The sequence below is a fragment of the Papio anubis genome, chromosome 7 (genome assembly GCF_008728515.1).
Source record: "Papio anubis isolate 15944 chromosome 7, Panubis1.0, whole genome shotgun sequence".
NCBI lineage: Eukaryota > Metazoa > Chordata > Mammalia > Primates > Cercopithecidae > Papio > Papio anubis.
The window spans coordinates 144,849,433-144,869,713 of record NC_044982.1 but is presented as its reverse complement, the minus strand read 5'-3'; the positions used below and the strand labels follow the sequence as shown (position 1 = coordinate 144,869,713).

Below are 20,281 nucleotides of genomic sequence, written 5' to 3'. Positions count from 1 at the left end.
ACTTTCCAATGGGTTTATTGGGATGTAACCCCATTGTAAGTCGAGAAGCAACTGTGCATCTTTTTCAAAACCAAGACCTAAATCTTACTAAAGTAACTGGCTTTTTAACATAGTGACTCATTCACCGCTTAGTATTTCCTGTGCCTCAGCTTTCCTAATAGGAAAAAAAATCACTCCCCAGCCCCGACTTCTAGTGGTAAATAGCCTCCCTAACTTGCCCAGGACAGCCCCCTACAGACCACTGTCCCGCATGGAGAAAATTCCAGGACTCCTCTGTTGGGTGTCCCTGTGGAGTTTTACAGGACAGAGGTGCTAGGGAAAAATAGATTCCTGCAGGGTTATGCACAGTGCCCTGCTTTCTGCTCTGCAAGAATGGTTCCATCTGAAATGAAGGACATTTCATTCAAACCCTCAGCTGATTACCACCACCAACGGAGCAATGTTAGCTGCATGGCCTGGGCTCGGAGAAGGCGGGGGTTACCCATGCCCACCAGCCACCTGCCAGTACCTGAGGCCCCTCTCCCAGTGCTGCACCATCCAAGGAATGGAAAGGATACTTGCTTATTTTTTTTTCTGCAGGAGATCCTTGTGAATGCCCAGAGATGCATCGAAGCAGCCAGGGGGCCTGATATTTGAACCAGCCTCTGTCCTCATACTCAGTTGAGGCTGTGGTCCCAGGGCTGCTAGGTCACACAGCTCCAAGGCACATCATCGGTTCATGTGAACAGCATCCCCTGAAGCTGTGCAGTGCACAACCTGTGCAGCCATATGTGACAGGCTTGTGGCCCCCTCTTTCTCTCATGAAGGGCTCTGACAAGTTGATGAATGATGCCCCTGCTCCTGTGTTTCAACCCACATTCAAGGGAAACCATGCTTGTTCTTCTGGACAAATCCCTCCAACTCCGTCACCTTCAGGACCTTGAAGCTTATTTCCAGCCATCTTAGACAAAGGTTGGGAATGAGGTAAAGACTCAGATACCACCTCACTGAGAAGTAACCCTGGCCGAGCAGTGGATGAAATGGGTACCCAGACACAGGTATGCAGTGTAAGAGCAGCCAGGGGACTGCCCGGCTCAAGTGGCCAAAGTGCAGCCCCGAGAATCTGGAATTGCTTGCCTTTATTCAGTGCAGGCACAATGCCAACAGCCTGGAGCAAACACTGGAGGTAATTAACATTTATTGTTCCCCTTTCAGGGAACGTCATGTGCGCAGATGATCAAAGGTCAGTTCCTGGTCAACATAAGTAAACAAGCCTGTTTAAGATAAATTCCCTCACACTCCCTTGTACCTACTCCTTGCCCTCTGCTCAGGGTTATAGAACAGCTGCCTTCAGCTATTCTCCCCCGGGGCTCTGCAGGAGCTTCCAACCTTTCAGAAGGTCTGCTCCCTTCCCTGTAGTTTCTCCCACCACTCTGACCAATCTGCTACACTTGTGGCCCCCTTTTTCTTGCCTTGCCTCATGAAGGGCTCTGACAAAGTTGATGAATGATGTCCCTGCTCCTGTGTTTCTACCCAGCTTCAACGGAAACCATGCTTGTTCTTCTGGACAAATCCCTCCAACTTTGTCACCTTCAGGACCTTGAAGCTTATTTCCAGCCATCTTAGACAAAGGTTGGGAATGAGGTAAAGACTCAGATCCCTCCTGAGGAGCAGGCATCAAACTGGCCGGGTTATCTTCAGCCCCTCCCCTGGCTTCTCACTCTGCATGGCTCCCAGTCAGTCTTGGTGGAGCCTCCCCATCCCTGGCTGAGATCCTCCCTGCACCTCTGGCCAATATCTGGGCCATAGCACAAGTCCAGCCTCCTGCTCCCTGCCCTCGATCTTGTCCCAGTGTCCTCCCAAACCTGATCTGAGCACAAGTGGCATTGTCTACACTTCTGTGTGAGAAGGTCCCCGCCTACTCTGCACAAGCCTTACTGGCCTTGGGGGACAGTCACTGGCCTCTACAACCCTGGGGCTGGTGATCACGTAGCTGAAGCAGACACCCTGATGTAAGCAACTTTTCATGTGTGTGTGCACCTTTTTCTTGGGAGAGGGTCTGTGGTTTACATCAGCTCTTCAAAAAGTCCAAATGGGTTAAGAATCATGAAAGCATTGCATGCTTTTTTGTGGTTAGTGGGTGATGATCCATCTCTTAGAATGTAGGTTCCCATTCATTTATCAAGTATTTATTGAGCACCTACCATGTATCAGCTGCTGCTCTAGGCACTGAGGATACAGCAGTGAACAAAACAGATGGTAGAATGACTTTCTAGGAGCCAGACAGAGCCTGAGGCTCTAATGGACACTGAAGAAACACTGCAGATTCTAAGTTGTGAACGCTGTGCAGTTCTAAGCTGGGAACCTATGAAGGTTTTACTAACAAGTTATTGATGACAGCAGGCACAGCAGTGTTGATGACGATGGCCACAGCAGAAGCCAGATAAACTCCCAGATAAACCTCTCACTGCTGAACCAAGAGGAGGAGCCGTGCCCTGTGACAGGCAGCCATGGTGAGGAGGCAGAGGAGAACTGAGATGCCCCCACTCCATGCCAGCCCAAATAACTGGCTCCCCCAGCCCTCGCAAGTCATGCCAGCTGGAGGGCTGCAGGTCCCAGCCAGGCCAAGACACAGGCTGGGCTCCAGTCCCCCTTCCCCCATCTGGGAGCCAGAACTAGAGTCTTCTTCCCAGACTCAGGACAGGTGAGGCTTCCCAGCACAGGTGTCCCTGACAGCGTGTCTGTGTGAGAGAGTGAGGAGCGGGGGCACAGCCAAGTGGGAGCCCCTGGCACAGGGGGCAGAAGGAACAAAGGCTCAAGCGCTGCTGCAGGGTCCTGGGCGGCTCAGCACCAGGGGCATAGACTGCAGAGGCCGTGGCCAGAATGGATCTCCTCTTCACCAATCTGAGGGCTGCCAGCACTAGAGAGGTTCTAGATATTTGGAGAGCCTCTGGTGGGTCAGGGGAAATGGAGAAGAGGGAGGGTGAGAAACAAAACTTGCCAAGACCCATTGGATGCATCTGGGAAAGAGGCAAGAGCCCAGGCGAGGCTCCCTCTGCACTGCCCATGCCACCAACCCACCCCAGGAACTTGCACCACCCCCCTGTCCCACATGCAGGTGCACATCCTCTCCCCCTTATGAACAGATGCCCCTTCTAGACACACTCATTGAGCTACTAGGAATGGTGAGAGTATATTTGCGTGACGTGGCCACTACACACATGACCAGAGACTGTGGCCCAGGCTCAAAGAGTGAAGCCTGGGTAATTGGCAGGGAGACATGCGCAGATCTCCCACCTGGAGCAGCCAGAATGGGCCATCACCCCACAGGCTTTAGGGCTCTGGGAAGAGAAGGGTGATCTGGGAGGAGGCACGAGGAGGCCAGAAGGCAGAAGGAGGGTTAGGATGATGGAGTCAGCAACATAGGCTGGCCACCCCCACTTGGCCCCTCGTTGTTCTTGATAGCAGTGCATCCAGGAGCTCAAGGTGGGGTTGGGGCTTGGGCCGCTCTGCAGGAAGTGTGGGTGGGTGCATCTCTGCTTTCCGTCTCAGTGTAAGGAGGACAGCTGGCTTCTCGATGCCCTCAGCCCCTGTTCTGTGTGGGTCTGAGAACCTGGGCCCTCTGAGGTGCTTCTGTGTCTGGGGTGGGCCCTGTGGCTCACCTGATTCTCTCCATACCCCACTGTGAGATGAGTGCTGCTCTCTTCTGCCCTACATCCCCAAGAGCCCCTGGAGAGATCTACTGCCCATCTTCTCCAAAAAACACACAAGGAGAGCCCTGCCCCAAGTCCAAGCTGCAATTCTGCAAGAGCTTTCCGGGGCCTGGGGCACCTTGAGGCAGGTCCTGGAGAGAAGGGAAGCAGACCCCGCACAGCGTCCCCATCGCTCCTCCCTCCACGAGCCCTGGCCACGAGCAGGGTGTCTCCTCTCTGTCACAGTCCTCCGCCTCCTGCCTTGGTCAGCCCCCAGCCCTCTCCCGAGCCTGGTGCCGGTCCAGAGCCAGCTGGAGGGCACACTTCAAGGTCTCCACATTGTTCAGAACATTGTATCGACTCAGGGCCACCAGCTGATCAAAGTCCTGGGGCTCATAGGTGAAGTTCATCATGCCATAGGGGGTGTCTGGCCTGTTGATGACAAAGTCCCCAAAGGCCTTCTCCTCAGCTGTTTGTCGCTCCACACCTGTGGGTGGGGGAAGCAGAGAAGCCAGGCTGGAGCCCTCTGTGGAACTGGTTGGTACAGCCCAGAAGTCTTCCTTGTGCAGGACACCTGACTGGCTCCATTCAGGCCCTGCTTGGGCCACATCTCAGCTCTCAAAGCCACCAGGAGGGGCTGGCCCCATGTGAACACTGAGACCCAGGGAGCAGAGGGCCAGCTCAGGCCTACCAGGAGGTGCGCTTAGCGACATTCTCCAGGGAACCCACCCTCAGAACAGCATCCCGTCACCATCGCAGGGCTCTGTGGGTCAGTCCCAGGCCTGGAGCTTCCCTTACCTGGGGCCAGGTGTGTGCGGAAGGTACGGTTGACAAGAGGGAAGTGCAGCACGACGGGGGAGCGGGGGTCCTCAGCCTTGGCAAACAGATAGCACTCACGGGCCTCCTCCATGTCTTCAGGGCCCACCTCGATGCTAGGGAAGGGGATTCCTCGGTCCAGGCAGTACTTCTCTGTCATCTTCAAGACCTTAGCAGGAGCAAACCTCTGACTCTGCCTCTCCTCCACCCTGGCCACTCCCCGCCACCCTAGACTCACACACACCCAGACTTCAATGCCAGCTCTGTGTCTGACTAGCTGAGTGACTTCAGGCAGGTGACAGCTCCTTTCTGAGCTGGTTTCTCATGTGTAAAATAAAAAATTTTTAAACTCCAGGCTGGGCACGGTGGCTCATGCCTGTAATCCCAGCACTTTGGGAGGCCGAGGCTGGCGGATCATGAGGTCACGAGATCAAGACCACCCTGGCCAACATGGTGAAACCCTGTCTCTACTAAAAATACAAAAATTAGCTGGGCGTGGTGGTGTGTGCCTATAGTCCCAGCTATTCGGGAGGCTGAGGCAGGAGAATCATTTGAACCTAGGAGGCAGAGGTTGCAGTGAGCCAAGATCACACCACTGCACTCCAGCCTGGTGACAGAGCAAGACTTCGTCTCAAAAAAAAAAAAAACAAAAGCTCCCCTATCCAGTGGGGTTGTGAAGATGAACAATAATCAGTAATGATCAACAACCAATCATCCACTGCCTCAACAGCATTCCTCCCCAGAAGCACTGTGTGGTCTTCCCTTCTGTCACCCCATCTGCTCCCTATCAGAGGCCGATGTCAGTTTCACAAGGTTGACACGCGACAATCACAGAAGGTCCGTGTCAGAAGAGGCTTTGTCAATCCCCAGTCAATCGCAGGCTCTCACTGGACCCAGGACAAGGAGGAGACCAAAGAAGGAAGGGCTGCTCCAGCAGCACCACCAGCACCCACGTGGGAATGGGGGCCTCCGTCCACCACCCAGCAGAGTTGGAGGGACTTGCTGCAGGGCTTCAGCATCAGAGGGGACCCTCATGGCTCTGTTGTTACCATGGTAACAAAGGGGCCACAGACTCGGGTCCAAGCTGGAGTGGGGAACTCTGTCATGAACGGGCAGGGGCAGAGTCTAGAACTAGGGAGTCTCCTGTGGATGAGGTTAGAAGATTCCTGGGGACCCGCTTTGGCCTCCTCTTCCCACGCCCACCACCATCTCAGCAATTCTCCTGCAACTGGGAGACCTGTGCTGCCAACAGCGTTCAGAAGGCAGCCCCCTCACACACAGAGTAGAACCCAGGCCGCCCACAAAGGGCAACCCCCACACACCCAGCCAGTCTCCCTCACCAGAGCCTTCTCTCCCCTCCTCTCCTCTCTCACCCTCTCTGTCCACTTACTGAAGGTGCTCCCCACATCCCTGCCCCCAGCTCACCTCAAAAGGAGCTTTCAAGGAATAGTCGAAGGACAGAATGAGGTCCACGGCTCTCTGAGGCCGCAGAGCCAGTGGGAACGGAGAGTTGATGGCAAAGCCTCCATCCACCAGGTACAGGCAGTCCCGCATGGGGGTGAGATGGTTGGGGGAGGCGTCTGGGTGTCTGTCTGCAAGGAACCCATGTGTATGCACGGGGACGAATGCAGTTGCTCTTGCTAGCAACCCCTTCTGTATTTGCATTCACACTTGCCTTCTCTCTGTAGAGTTCTCTCTGACAGCCATGGAGTCTCCCACCCCAAGCCCTTGGCCCCACCTTCCAACTTCCAGCAGTACTTAGAGTCGCTCCGCATCAGCCCATAGGCAGCAGAAGACCACACCTCAACCCCCAGCCCAAAGCCAGCACTCGCCCCAGTGAACCAGAGGCGCAGGCAGGAAGGGAAGCCCCCATCTCCCACCCAGGGCAGCACTCACCTTTCCAGGCCACGAACTCTCTGCCAGCCACATAGTCCTTGTGCAAGCAGAGACCCCGGGTGAAGTTAAAGCTCTGGGCAGAAGTGAAGCGGGAGGTGAATATGTCCAGCACAGCCTGGGAGAAGGGCCCCTGCGGGGTAAGGATCCTTGTTCGCAGCCTCGATGGGTTGTGCGGCTGAGGCTTCTGGCAGTCATCTAGACAGGGGTGGGACAGCGAACTAGAGGGAGAAGTGGCATCCTCCTTTGCCCAGTGGTTCTTATAGTTCAGGGGTGCCCTTCATCAACACTGAGCCCTCCCCACATCCCTCCTCCTCCCTGACCCCACCTCCCAGGCCTCTGACTGATGCTTCATCGAACCACTTTGAAACGACTTTTTCTTTTGTATCTTCTATGTTTTGTAAACTGCCTATAACATTGTATTTACTAAATAATAATTTATCTTCTACCCTTTCGAAAATAAAGTTTGAGTCTACAGCTTCCAATCAGAACTTCGTCCATTAAACAGTGACTGAGCCGTTACTATGCCCGGCACTGCACCAGGCACGAGGGCTGCGAAGGTGAACGGGGCCTGCGCTGGCCCTCCCAAATGCACGGCCTACTTGTGGGGAAAGTCACATAAAGAGAGAATAGATGATGACAAAGCCCCGGGGTAAGGATGGCAAGGATGTGCACATGGTTCTAGGGGACCATGGTGGTAAGATTGTCAGGCAGGCCGGGTGCGGTGGCTCACACCTGTAATCCCAGCACTTTGGGAGGCCGAGACGGGAGAATCACGAGGTCAGGAGATTGAGACCATCCCAGCTAACACGGTGAAACCCCGTCTCTACTAAAATACAAAAAACAAAATTAGCCTGGCGTGGTGGCGGGCGCCTGTAGTCCCAGCTACCCAGAGGCTGAGGCAGGAGAATGGCATGCACCTGGAGGCGGAGCTTGCAGTGAGCCGAGCTCGCGCCACCGCACTCCAGCCTGGGTGACATACAGAGTGAGACTCCGTCTCAAAAAAAAAAAAAAAAAAAAGATTCTCAGACATTGTGGAGGGATGGAGTGGAAAAGGGATGTCTGACAAAATGACATCTGAGCAGAACTGAAGAACAGAGGAAAAGTGATTCAGGGGAGAGAGGCGGGGCTCTCTCATGGGGCTCCCATGAGCCATTTAAGGACCAGACTGAAGAGGAGCCACTGAAGAGGGGTGGACAGAGTATCAACCCGATACCCAGTAGTCCTGCACCGAGATACTCAGTAGTCCTGCACCGAGTGGACCTAATCGGATCCCAGAACAGAGAACTCAAAGGTGTGACTTGATCACACCTCTGGACATCTAGAGACCCTAAGCTAGAGGTCATTTCCTCAGGACTTCCCCGAATCCAGTGGGACAGCCAAGTCCTTCTCTGTCCCCTCCCTCATTCTTTGTGTCTCTACCAGGGCCCCGTTGCTGGAATGTGGCGTGGGAGGGGCTCGGGGTCACTACCCTCACCTGTGATATTCACACTGCCTCTGTAGCACTCCAGGAAGCCGAGGCCGGAGCCCGCAGTCTTTAGGACGATCTCATCCAGGCTGGTGGCAAAGGCGCTGCCCCACATACCTAAGGAGACAGGCAGGGCCCCACCCCATGTCAGTCAGGGCCTGGCCCCGGCACCTGCCTGTCCCCAGCCCTCCAGCCTCAACTCACCTTGCAGGTAGCAGATCCGGGGCTCGGGCTGGAGCTGCAGCAATCGTCCCATGAAAAGCTCTGAGCCAAAGAGCTCGGTGGGAACATAAGCCCCGTACTTGGGGAAGCCAACCTCGTAGGGCGTGAACTCACACCACTCTAGGGGCCCGAGTAAAGGGAAAGTCACCAGGGGCTCCCCACCACAGTGCTTGTGCCCAAGCAGGAATCTTAGCCTTGCCAACGACAGGAAGCAGCAGCCCCGCTGTGCTCCAAGGTGCCTGTGTGCAACCACCTCCTCTGGGCACCCTGATCACCCTGTTCTCTCACCCCCTCCTTCCCACCTCCTCTACCCTCTTCCTTCATCACCACACCCAGGCACCTGCAAAATCTTCCCCACTCATGTCGGTGCGGACGTTGACGCTGGTGTAAATGGGGTAAGGGTTCTGACCCTGGCGGACCGCCTCCTGTTGGTCAGACAGCTTGGCAGGGTTCTCCTGGGCAGGAAAGAAGGGAGGCAGCTTGGCCTCTCGGGAGTTCCATTCCCCATCCCTGTGGCCTGGGGCCGGCGCCCTGCAGGGTGTGGCATGCCCACAAGAGAGGCTTTGGGTCGCCAAGGCCAGTGCCCTAAGGACAGCTCTCTGAGGGACAGGTTTCAGGCCGCAGCCAAGGGGAGCCCAGTATGGGTCTGTATAATTCCAGGGACTATGGGAACACCCTCCCTCCTTCTTTACTATTCAAAACAGCGTATCAGAACACCAGGAAGTCAGGGTGATGTTGCTAAAGGAATCCTTGAAAAGCCAGTCCAATTTCTTTAAAAAATAAATTACTAAGAAGTGTAGATTATTTACTGAGAAATGAGAAATCACTTGTGATATCCATCCACACCTGATCGCCACACACGGGGTGGTGGGGAGCAGCTCCGCATCTTATTGCCTGGAACTGCAGCTGGGTCTGAAGTGCCAGGAGCAGCCAGGTGGAGTGAGTTACGGCCGAATTGGCCAGGGAGTGGGTGTGGTGCTGGGCCTCACATCCAGGTGTGGGCTGAAATCTCTTTCAAAAAATCCTGAGACCAACTAAAATCAGTATCTCTGGAAGGGGGGCCCAGGCATGGGTGTGTTTGCAAAGCTGTGCCGGTGATCTAATATGCAGCCAGAGCTGAGCGCTGTGGACCAGCCTCCTGCTCCCCAGGGGTTAGGAGCTAGGGAGGCAAAGTGGTGCCAGCCCACCCTGGAGTCTTACTCCTGGCCCCAGGGGAGCTGAGACCTCAGAAACAGCTTTGTAAATCAGATCTGAGCCTGAGGGATGAGGCAGAAGCAAGGGCGGGTGGAAGGAGTGGAGAGGAGCCTGTGTGTTTCCTTCTGGCTCTTCTCTCACCTCCTGGTACAGGAAATACTCCACAAGGAGGCCCCAGAGGTCGATGAAGGACACGCTGTGGCCACTGCGCTTCCGGACCCCCAGTTCCTGAGCGTAGTACTGTAGCCGCTCCGTGGACAAAGCTCCCATCTTACTGCTGCAGACGTGAACCTGGGCACGCTCAATGGGGCCCTGCAAGGCCACCTGGGACCAGGCTGGGTCCCTGTAGAGTGTGGAGATGCACCTGCGGATGGGGGGTGTGCCTGAGTCAGGGGCAGGAGAGCACGGCCACGGGAGAGAGGGGTGCAGAGTCTGTGAGTGGCCCTCCACCCCCGTTACTTGCCCCTGCTGCCCTGCAAGCAACCCCACTCAAGGGGGCGCTTGGGACTCAGCCTCTTCCTGCCCCTCCTAATCCCCTTGGAGGCAGGATCCCAGCCCCTCAGGGACTCCTTCAGATCACCAGGTCACAACCCCACCCTCTGTGGGGTCTCCTTTACCCTGTGCCCTGCCCCCACCTCACTTACCAGGTGGACCCAGAGACCCCACTCAGGTAGGTCACAGTGTCTAGCAGGCCGAGCTCCTGCAACCCTGCCAGGCTGCCGTACAGAGAGGACATGGCTCGGGTTCCACCCCCGGAACCCAACACAGCCACTACAGGAACCTGGGTACAACAGTAACAAGGAAAACGACTCTGACTACCACCGTCATTTACATATTACATGTAATGCCTATACATGTCGGACATTATTCTAAGAGCCTTACACGTATTATCTCATTGAATCCTCACAGCAGCCCACTGAGAACCCCATTTCCAGATGAGGAAACTGAGGCAGGGGGTGGTTAAATAATGTGCCCACGATCATACAGTTATTAAGTGATGAGCTCTTACACCTAAGCAGTATGGCTCCAGAGATAGCCCTTCACCATTCGACCTGGAAGATATAGACCTGGAAGGTACATCTGATTCCCCAAAATCAGCTACGGCAGGTTCCTCTCAACCGTGGCACTCTTGATATTCCTGACCAGGTAGCTGTTTGCTGGTGGCGACTGTCCTGTGTGTTGTAGGATGTGTAGCAGCATTTCTGGCCGCCTCTACCCGGTAGAAGCCAGCAGCCTCGCTCCACCTCCCCTTTCCCCAGCAGCAACAATGAAATCCATCTCTACCCGTGGACAAATGTCCCCCGGGGTGCGGTGGGGAGGAACTCAATTGTGCCCCGCTGAGCACCACTGAGCTAAAGTGACAAAGGCCAGCAAGCAGCCTAGACCTGCCCCCAGACGCCAAAGGGGCCCCGAGGTTTTAAGGTCTCCTCAGGGTCGGAGGTGCCTGAGCGGTCAGAGTCGATACTTTCGGCTGCTTAGCTTTCCCACTAAGACTTGGCTCATTCCACTCTGGATTTTTGGCTCTTTTCCCTGTTCTCTTTTCTTCCCTTGTCTTGAAAAAAATGTTCCCTGGCCACTGCTCACGGAAGGCGCTGTTGCTTCAGAGTGCTGGATGAGACAGAGCAGACGCCCAGCACAGAGCGGGCACACATATTGCCCGAATGAACGAGCGCTGGGCCACAGTGACAGCGTCTCCTGGGGACTCAGGCAGCCAGGAGGAAGCCGGCAGCCTGTTCCTGATCCCCAGTAAGTCCCTCTCTCAGCACTCCTTTCCTCCTGCCTCCCAACCACAGGCTGGCTGTCTCTAAACCCAGAGGATCCCAGGGACCCCCAAGCTCCACATCCCTTTGATCATGTTATGGACTCAATTGTGCCCCTCCAAATTCCTGTGTTGGAGCCCTAACCCCCAATGTGACAGTATTTGGAAATAGGGCCTACAAGGAGGTGATAAAGGTGAAGTGGGTAAGGGCCTTCAACTGACAGGACTGGGGTCCTTAGAAGAGGAGGAAGAGACCCCAAGGCGTACGCTCTGCACACACACACAGAGGAAGGGCCACGTGAGGACACGGCGAGACAGCTCCACTAGGAAGAGGAGAGGGGCCCGAGCAGAAGCCAGCCCTGATGATGGCACCTTCCTCTTGGACTTCCAGCCTCCAGAACAGAGAGAAAAGTCATTTCTGTCATTTAAGCCACCTGGTCTGTGGGGTTTTGTTACGGCAGTCCATGCAGACCAAGACATCCAGCCTTGGCCAGGACTGTTTGGTGCTCGTCCCATATGGGGTCCTGGCTCTGCCGATGGTGTCCATCAGCTCAGGCAAACAGGCCAACCTCCTCTGGCCCCTCTTAGCCATGCTGGTCCTCTCAAGGGAAGAGGCTCAATTTGGTCCTAGCGGCTCTGGGGTCCAGCTCCTCCTCCATTCCGTACCTGGCCACTGTCCGGAGCCTCACTCAATCCCAGCACCTGCTGCAGGGCCTTGGCCACGACCTGCTTCCTCCTGTCCAGAAACTCCTGCTCCCCGTCACAGAGGTCAAAGCCAAGGCGTAGGTCTAGGTCTCCGGAGCTGTCTCAAGTGGGGCGGGGGCGGGGGGATGTTGGGTGACTGTCCAGTGGAGGAGAGCCCTGGGCCCAGCCCGGGTCTTTCACAGGAGCAGGTCCAGGGGATCCGCCCACCAGCACCAGAACCGGGGAGGGAAAGGTGTCACCCCCACCCCACAGCCTGAGCTTCTTGGGCAAGAGAGTGGAGCACGTTGGGGTGTGTCCCCACACTTCTAGCCCAGCCCCAAGAGGCCTTCTGCCTGGAGTCCCACTCACCTCATTTCCACCTTCACACTCAGAGCCACCTCCTGGCCCTGAAAGACAGAGCAGCCCCATCTCTGAGCTCTCTGAGCAGGATTCTCCAGGGAAGTGGCTCCCCCACCTGCAGCCCCTATGGCCCTGCCATCACTGGCCCGATGTGGACATCATAACTGAGCTCTGGGCTGACCTGATCCAGCCACCCTCTTGGGTCCCTCCTCCAGACCTCTCTTGGTGGTCACAGAGAGCAGGCAGCAGTCCCTCTGGCACCCAGACAGAGCCTTACCTCCCCCAGGGCCACAGAACACTGTTCCTCCTGGCCTAGGGGCAGAGAGCAGGCAGGGGTCCCTCGGGCACCCAGACAGAGCCTTACCTCCCCCAGGGCCACAGAACACTGTTCCTCCTGGCCTAGGGGCAGAGAAGAGAGCAGGATGCCCCCCTCGCCCAGCTTGCTGGTCTGAGCCTCCAGCTCCGCGCTGGGGTCACTCTGTGGAGAAGAAAACACCCAAGAAGCTCTCCAGCGGGGAAGAAAAGGCTCCCCCAACGTGGCCCTGGAACGCCAGTCTGGGCTGAGTTGGATCTACAGACCGTCCTGGCGGCACACTCACCTGCACAGCTGAGAGCTGCTCCATCAGCTCCACGTGTAGCCTGGAGCTCAGCACTGGGTTCACATGGAAGGTAAAGGTGGGTTGGAGGCCTGGCTCTGTGGGAGGCTGCAGGGGCAAGAGCTGTGGCTTCTCGTAGGCCCCAGGCACTGTCAGCTGGAGCTGCCGAGAGCCTGAGAGCAGAAGGCCCAGGTGGGTGCGCAGGTGAGGGGGTGGGTCTGTGTCTGTGCGGCTTATGCTGGCAGCACCCCAACAGCAACTCCTCCCTTCTCTTCCCCTAGGAAATGCCAACTCCTATCACCCTGCTCTCTCTCGAGCACTGCTCATAGAGAAAGCCTCCAGAAGGACTCGGGTCCTCTAGCCTGCCCTGGTCAGAACTGGAACTCAGGGAAGGGTGGGAAGCACAAAAATGCCTGGAGGGGAAGGCAGGGAACGGGGAGCGAGAGGGGCCCTGCCCAGAGCCTGTGGGGCTGATGATTTGAGCTGATTCTATGTTTATTATAAGAATGAGCAGGCCGGGCACGGTGGCTCACACCTGTAATCCCAGCACTTTGGGAGGCTAAGGCGGGCGGATCACGAGGTCAAGAGATCGAGACCATCCTGGCTAACACGGTGAAACCCTGTCTCTACTAAAAATACAAAAAATTAGCCGGGCGTGGTGGCGGGCGCCTGTAGTCCCAGCTACTCAGGATGCTGAGGCAGGAGAATGGCGTGAACCCGGGAGGCGGAGCTTGCAGTGAGCCGAGATTGTGTCACTGCACTCCAGCCTGGGCGGCAGAGCAAGACTCCATCTCAAAAAAAAAAAGAATGAGCAGTTTTCAGGCGGTGGTTTCCCCCTTGCCCCACTTCAGGCTCTTTGCTCATTGTGTTGGAGGTTTGTGGCCCGAGAGAAAACCAATAGGCTGCAAGTTGTTCTGGCCTTTGTTTCCAAGTGTAGAACGCTGGGAGAGGAAGGTTTGTAGAGGCGGGAGGAGGAAGAATGGGATGCGTGGATACAGAGAGATGCACGTCCTGGAGAAGAGGCAGAGGGCAAGCCCAGACTGGAAGGTGAGGCCCAGGCTGGAAGGTGAGGCCCAGACTGGAAGGTGAGGCCCAGGCTGGAAGGTGAGGCCCAGGCTGGAAGGTGAGGCCCAGGCTGGGAGGAGTGAGGGGGCAGGCTTGTGGGCTTCAGAGCTCCCTGCCCAGCTTCCCAGCAGCTTTCTGGGGAGGAGGCCAGACCCCAGAGAGAAATGACTGCACATGACATCCAGGCAGAGGGGGCCACAGACAGCCTCCCAGCCCCTAACACAACGTGGAAGAACCAGAGACATAAAGTTTACGAGGACAGCAGACACCGAGGGATCAGAGGAGACCCTGCCCTGCAGCCCCTCCTTGCACTTGACGAGGCTCAGAGACTCGACATGACCAAGTGTGGGAAGGGAATTCAAGAATATAAGGAAAGTGATATTGTATTCATGCCAAGGCCTATGGACTGAGATGGAGACGTGCTATTCATAAGGAGAAGCCATATAATCCGTGGTTGAGAGAACCGGAGTGTCACCGACCTGGCTCTACTACTTGCTGGCTGTGTGCCCATGAGCAAATGTCTTCTTTGGGCCTCAGCCTCATGAATTAGGGGATATTCTAATTGTGGCTGCTTTACAAGGTTGTTAGGAGGATTATAAAACACATTAAAATGCTTAGCCCAGGGCCTGCCTCAGAGTGAGCGCTCAGGGTTCCCTGGGCAGGACTCATCCTGCAGGCTCAGGCTGTCAGCACTGTCACACAGCCACCACTGCTGTCCCACATCTGGACTCCCCTGGCTGGGTGGCTGCCCTCTGTGGTACTGGGTTTGACAACCCCCGTTCTTCATTTCCCCTGTATTCTCACTGCCATGTGATTTCAGCTCCTCCCACTAAAGAGGTCAACAATATTCCCTACCCTCCAGCTTTGAGTTCAACCCTGTTTGGGCCAATAACATGTTAGGTAGCAGCCAGGATGTGACCAGGCTTAACAAGCGTTTGTTCAGTTGGGCTTGCTGTCTTGTGCCTCTGCTGATGCCTTGAGAACATGCCCAGGCTAATGGGCTTGTCACAGGAGGCAGAGGAGAGACACATAGCACAGGGCTGGGCCACCCCCCGCCAAGCCCAGCCCAGCCCGGCTGGCTGACCACCGGGTGTGTGAGCCGAATAAATGCTGCTTGTATGCCACTGAGATCATGTGGGTGTTTGTGGTAGAGCAATAGTTGGGCGGATACAACCTCTTTGCTCGAATACTTCCAGGGACAGGTCGTTCACTGCCTCCTGGGGCCATCCATCCCATGTTAGTTAGTCGGCTTTGAGCAATGAAAACTTGAAGAGCTTCCTGACCCAGACCCACCTCCTTGACATCGGTAGTCCCAACCCCAGGAGAGAAGGCAAAAGAACCAAGGCCGCTGAGCAGACTCACCGTACTCTTCCCGTGGGGCTGTCCCATCTCCCCGGAGTGTGCCCTGGATTCTCAGACAGGGGTGAGCCTGAGGAAAGCAGAGGCCTGTGGGAGCCAGACAGCCCACGGCCCCAGCCAGGATGGAGGGAGGGAGGAGTGCCTGGGGCAGGGTCTAGGAAACAGACCTCCCAGGACCTGGGCTTCATGGGTAGGAGTCTTTTGCAGCAGCCCAAGGTTATCCCCAGCCCCTCTCCCCAGACTCAGAGGAAGTGGGCGCTGGTGGGAAAGGGGGAGGAGTTGAGGGGCCATGAGAGTGGCTGCTCCAGTGATCTTAGCAGCCAGAGGCCCAAGTGAGTGACATGCTGTGTGGAAGTAGGAGGCTGGGGTCCTGGGCTGTCCACCAAGTGCCTGGCAGCTTCTTGTCCTTCCCCTATGGAGGTGCCTCCCTAGCATGCCTCCCCTCTGAGGAGGGATTGGGTGTCCTTCAGAGACAAGTGGGCCTGATGGGCCCCATCACAGGCTCCTCACTGCCCCCCGCCCGGAATGCCGCCAAGCTCGCCTTCCCCACTCACCACCAGAACCCCGTTGGTGATGACTTCAGATGCAGGCACCTGGCTGCAAAGGATGAGGAATACAGGGGGAATGCATCTGGCCCCATCATGATGCCTCTACAATCATAATGTGAGTGAAGCAGCGGGCAGAGCCTGGGGAGCACAGCAGGGTTTGGGCTGGGGCGAGCCTGCCGTCCAACATGCAGATGGGCGTCAAGACCAGGCCATCGCCTCCAGGCCAGGCCTGCAAGGCCAGTGCAAGACATGGTGACTGGCACCTAGGAGCTGCCGTGACTCAAATCTCTGAGTCTCCGAGGGCGATGGCTCTGCCAGAACTCACCTCTTCTCCAGAACAAATTCCACCTGCAGCTCTTGCGAATCCTAAATGGAGGGGGAGGGAGCACCAGTTTTTTCAAGGCTCCAAAAGCCTCCAGAGCTGTTCCTGCCTGCCAGCCCTGCTCGGCTCCAGGAACTAGAAGGGGAGACTGGCATTGTGGCTTGTCATGGACATAGGAGGGGCAGTGGTATCTCCATGGAGAGCCTCATTTATTCCAAAATGTGTGTCAGGCGCTGTTCTAGACATTGAGAATCCAGCTGTGACTGAGGCAACACACAGCCCTCAAGGAGCTCATATTTTGGTTTCATGCAAGGAAGATGTGTTGGAGGGAAACCTTTATAAGGTCAGGGCTGCGGGATGGAGGAAGGTCTGCCTTGGAGGCTTGGCCTGTGCTGACCAGAGCCCCCTCTTCGGTGGCCCTGTGCTGGGCCTCCCCTCCTCCAGCTGGGCTCTCCGCCAGCACTGGTGGGCTCACCTGCTGGTTGAGTGGGAAGGTGTGTCTGTGAGGTTGGCCACACTTGAGGCTCCTCAGGTCAAACAGGAGCTGGGAATGCTGGTCGCTGAGCAGGATGTCCTTGTCATACAGAGTGAGCTCCAGAACATTCTGGGGACAGGGCAAGCAGGAGGTCGGAGCCTGAGGTAGGACAGGAGGGCAGCTGCCTGAAGATTACCCTTCCTTCTGCAGCCTGGCCCCTGGCTGGCCCTCACCTTCACAGCATCATGGATCTGGTAGTGGAAAGTCTCATTCCACTCGGGGTCACTGCAGTTGGCCACTGTCCTAGTCTGGGCAGGGCTGGGGGACGCCGTGGGCAGCCACAGTTGCACGTAGCAGTCAGCTTTGGACACTGCAGGTAGGACAGGCGATGGGCCGGGGCCTCAAGCTCTCATTGCTGAAAAGGTTTCCTGGGGGAGGCTAGGGCGGAAGGGGAAGGAGCAGAGTGGCGAGGAGGGGAAGCTGCCCATGTGGCACGGTGGGGTGAGGAGGTGGAGGGAGAGCTTTGATGTCTTTCACTCCACCTTGATTCCGCACACCTCCCGTTCACCCGAACAGAAATCCTGCAGCAGCCAGTTGGAAAGATCCCATGGTGGCACAGACCATTAACTCCGGCTACTGCATGATTCCGGCAGTAAAATCCCCTCCCTGTGTGGGCGCTGGCATGGAAAGCTCCCTGAGAGCACGTGCTGACTTGTAGCCACAGCGGGCCTCACGCTCTCACCCAGGGCGGCACTCCCAGGCACAGGGAGGAGGCCGAGTCTGCACAGCTGTCCCCTCCAGCCCTGCCTGCCCTCACCTCCATGGTCAGCACCAGTCCCTCCACCTACTCCACACACACGCTCACACACACACTCTTGCACTCACACACGCACACATGTGTGTACGTACTCTCACATTGGCACTCACATACACATGCACTCAGCCACACTGGCACTCACTGTCATGTATGCACACACATATACAACACGCACACACATGTATACACACACGCACTCACTTTCACACACTCACACACACTTGCACTTACATACTCGCACACACTTGCACACATGTATACACACACTTGTGCTCCCACACTCGCACTCACACGTTTACATTACACACATACACTCACACACACGTATACACATGTACTCACACTTGCACTCACACATACTTGCACACACGCATACACACACATGTACACTCACGTATACACACACATGTACTCACGTATACACATACACACACGTATACACACACTTGCACACATGTATACACACATACACTCTCACTTGTACTCACCCATGTATATACTCTCTTACACATACACACACAGTCTCTCTCTCTCTGTCTTTGCCAGGCTGAGCTGAGCTCTGAGGAGGCCGCAGGGAAAGGACAGGGAGAAGGGTGGAGATGGGGTCACTCACGCAGGTCTGTATCCCGGATGTTTGTGGCCCTCAGCACCTTCACCTGGAGGTCATAGTATGGGTGGGTTTCCCGCTGCAATAACAGAACTCCAGGGACTCAGTTAGCTAGTGTGAGCCTGGTCCCTCCCCCCATTGTTCCCCTCGTCCCATCACGGAGCAGCAACCTGGCATAGGGTCACTGATGTCTCTGTGCGGGGGAGCAGGGAGACCTTGGCGGGGCCCGGGCATTGGGAATTCAACACCTTCGTGATGCGTCTGGATCCTGGAACCCAACCGGTCTGGGTTCAAATCTGAATCCAGCACGGACTCGCTGAACTATCGATGGCTGTCGTGCACCGCACACCTGCGGCCCCCCTCAGACCCTTGCGCCCCCACCCTAGCTTGGGAGCGGCTGTGAGAGCTGCGCTAATGTTGTGCTTGAGGCGATTAAATATTAAAAGAGAAAACTGCGACACCCCTCCCTCGCTCGCTCCCTGACAGAGGCTCAAAGACCGCCTAGGAGGCAGCGAGCAGGTGAGCGGGAGCCGAGAGTCACCGGCCGGTACCGGTCTCATGAGTCACCGAGCAGATTACAGCTGGGCTCAGGAGAGAGAGCATCAGCATGCCGCCTGCTGGGAGGGAACCTCTCCCCTCACAACCCCACCAGCGCCGGAGACTCTACAGCCAGGCTCGCGCATCCTTTGCGAAAGCCAACCCACCCCAGACAAGTGTCAGGTGAACTAACCCTCCATTTCCTAATCAGAGGGAGCTATTTTCAAGGTTTAATTTAAGCTCTGCCAGGTCTTCTAGAATAAACAGGTCCCACTCCAACTCAAAACCCAGGGCTGGGGCTGGTCTCAGTCCTCACAGGGCACTGTAGCTCCCAGGACTCCCCCAGTCCGGGTTTCCCAGGTAATCTCAGGTACGTTACCCGCCAGTGCCTCCACAGAGGGCCCCTGTTCTCTCTCTTCTGAAGCAGCACCGCCCCCAGGAGGGGCAGCATCTTGCCTGCCAGCCACCTTGGCCAGAGTGCCCAGAGCATGGCTGGGCAGCCTGGGCCCCAGCAGGGAGCCCTGCCAGCGCTCCTCTGGCTGCACAAACTGCTGGCTCAGGTGTGACAGGTAGCACTGAGTTGGGAGGGTGGAGCTGCCTGCCCTGCAGAGGACTCAGGCTGGATGGCCTGCTGGAGGTGGAGTTTGACATGTTCCAGGAAGTGACTGGAGCTTATTTTTCCCAGGCAGGAGGCAGCTCAGTCTGTCTCCAAGAGACTCTTGGAGTCTCTGGTTAGCACTCTTGTTTCCAAACCCAGCCCCCTGGTTATCACTGGGCCGTTTGTGAAAAACAGACCCCTCTGGGTGATGCTGGCACAGCTGGTCCAGAGACCAGCTGGCAAGTGCAAATCAGTGACTAGTCTCCTCCAGCTGTGGAAAAGGCCTGAAACTAGCCACGCTTCAAGTCCCTCCTTCCCTGCGGCTCTTGAGCTGAAGCATTTCATCTGGGCTCAAAGATGTTTCTATATATATATATGTGTGTGTGTGTGTGTGTATGTATTTTTGAAAATTATACTTTAAGTTCTAGGGTACATGTGCACAAAATGCAGGTTTGTTACATAGGTATAGATGTGCCATGTTGGTTTGCTGCACCCATTAACTCATCATTTACATTAGATATATCTCCTAATGCTATCCCTCCCCGCTGCCCCCACCCCACGACAGGCCCTGGTGTGTGATGTTCCCCTTCCTGTGTCCAAGTGTTCTCATTGTTCAGTTCCCACCTATGAGTGAGAACATGTGGTGTTTGGTTTTGTCCTTGCAATAGTTTGCTCAGAATGATGGTTTCCAGCTTCATGCATGTCCCTACAAAGGACATGAACTCATCAAAGATATTTCTAATCTCTCCTGACCACCCTCATTAATTCCCCAAACACCAAGAGCCTGGTGGGTGTCAGACCTGTGCTAGGCCTAGAAACGCAAAGGTGACAAAGGTGAGGTGGGCCCATCCACATCCGGGAGAAATTCAGTCCGTGACTCCCTGTGGCTTCAGCCCAGGCTCGCTTCCTGGGTCAGTGTACGATGTCTAGGTACAGACAGGCATACGGGCAGAGGTCATAAATAAGGACAGGCCAAACAACAAGTCTGCCTGTCCTTCAGCCACTAGAGATACAGGCTTTAGCGTTCTCTTTGGCCACCGTAGGCCTTAGGCTGCAGATGGATGTGATGTCCGCTCTTCTGTGGACCACAACCATCAGAGTGGCTGAGACAGGCACAGTCTCCAGGAAGAGTGAGGATCTCTGGGGCTGTGAACTGTGGGAGGGACAGAATTTCTGTCCCTCAACTAAGATTCAGTCATCTCCTCTTCCCAAGGCCTAGAGTTGCAGGCTGAAAAATACATCCAAAAAAGATGTGATTCAACTCCAAAATGAACCAAATGGGCAAGTTCA

The 20,281-nt window shown here is 55.9% G+C and overlaps 1 protein-coding gene across 1 annotated transcript; it reads right to left on the bottom strand.

The window, feature by feature from the left end:
* Positions 1 to 1,040: 1,040 nt before the first annotated feature.
* Positions 1,041 to 19,373, bottom strand: PLA2G4F (phospholipase A2 group IVF). The gene is made up of 20 exons (XM_031668801.1): positions 18,773 to 19,373; positions 17,863 to 17,935; positions 16,666 to 16,802; positions 16,433 to 16,561; positions 15,961 to 16,001; positions 15,642 to 15,684; positions 15,091 to 15,157; positions 12,667 to 12,836; positions 12,432 to 12,545; positions 12,077 to 12,114; positions 11,690 to 11,825; positions 9,909 to 10,045; positions 9,406 to 9,628; positions 8,411 to 8,525; positions 8,053 to 8,190; positions 7,858 to 7,965; positions 6,384 to 6,578; positions 5,913 to 6,079; positions 4,470 to 4,656; positions 1,041 to 4,158 (listed from the first exon to the last, which is right to left on the bottom strand). The coding sequence occupies exons 1-20, from the start codon at positions 18,881 to 18,883 to the stop codon at positions 3,938 to 3,940; spliced, it is 2,550 nt and encodes an 849-aa protein (XP_031524661.1). The 5' UTR covers positions 18,884 to 19,373; the 3' UTR covers positions 1,041 to 3,937.
* Between the last annotated feature and the right edge of the window lie 908 nt (positions 19,374 to 20,281).

Bases quoted from the DNA above. Each gene is read 5' to 3' on its own strand.
- PLA2G4F (XM_031668801.1), bottom strand. From the start codon at position 18,883: ATGCTCTGGGCACTCTGGCCAAGGTGGCTGGCAGGCAAGATGCTGCCC. The intron at 16,803-17,862 runs GTGAGTGACCCC...TCCTACCTGCAG, and splicing joins CATCCGGGATACAGACCTGC to TGTCCAAAGCTGACTGCTAC. The intron at 6,579-7,857 runs GTGAGGGTAGTG...ACCCCTGTCTAG, and splicing joins AGGCAGTGTGAATATCACAG to ATGACTGCCAGAAGCCTCAG.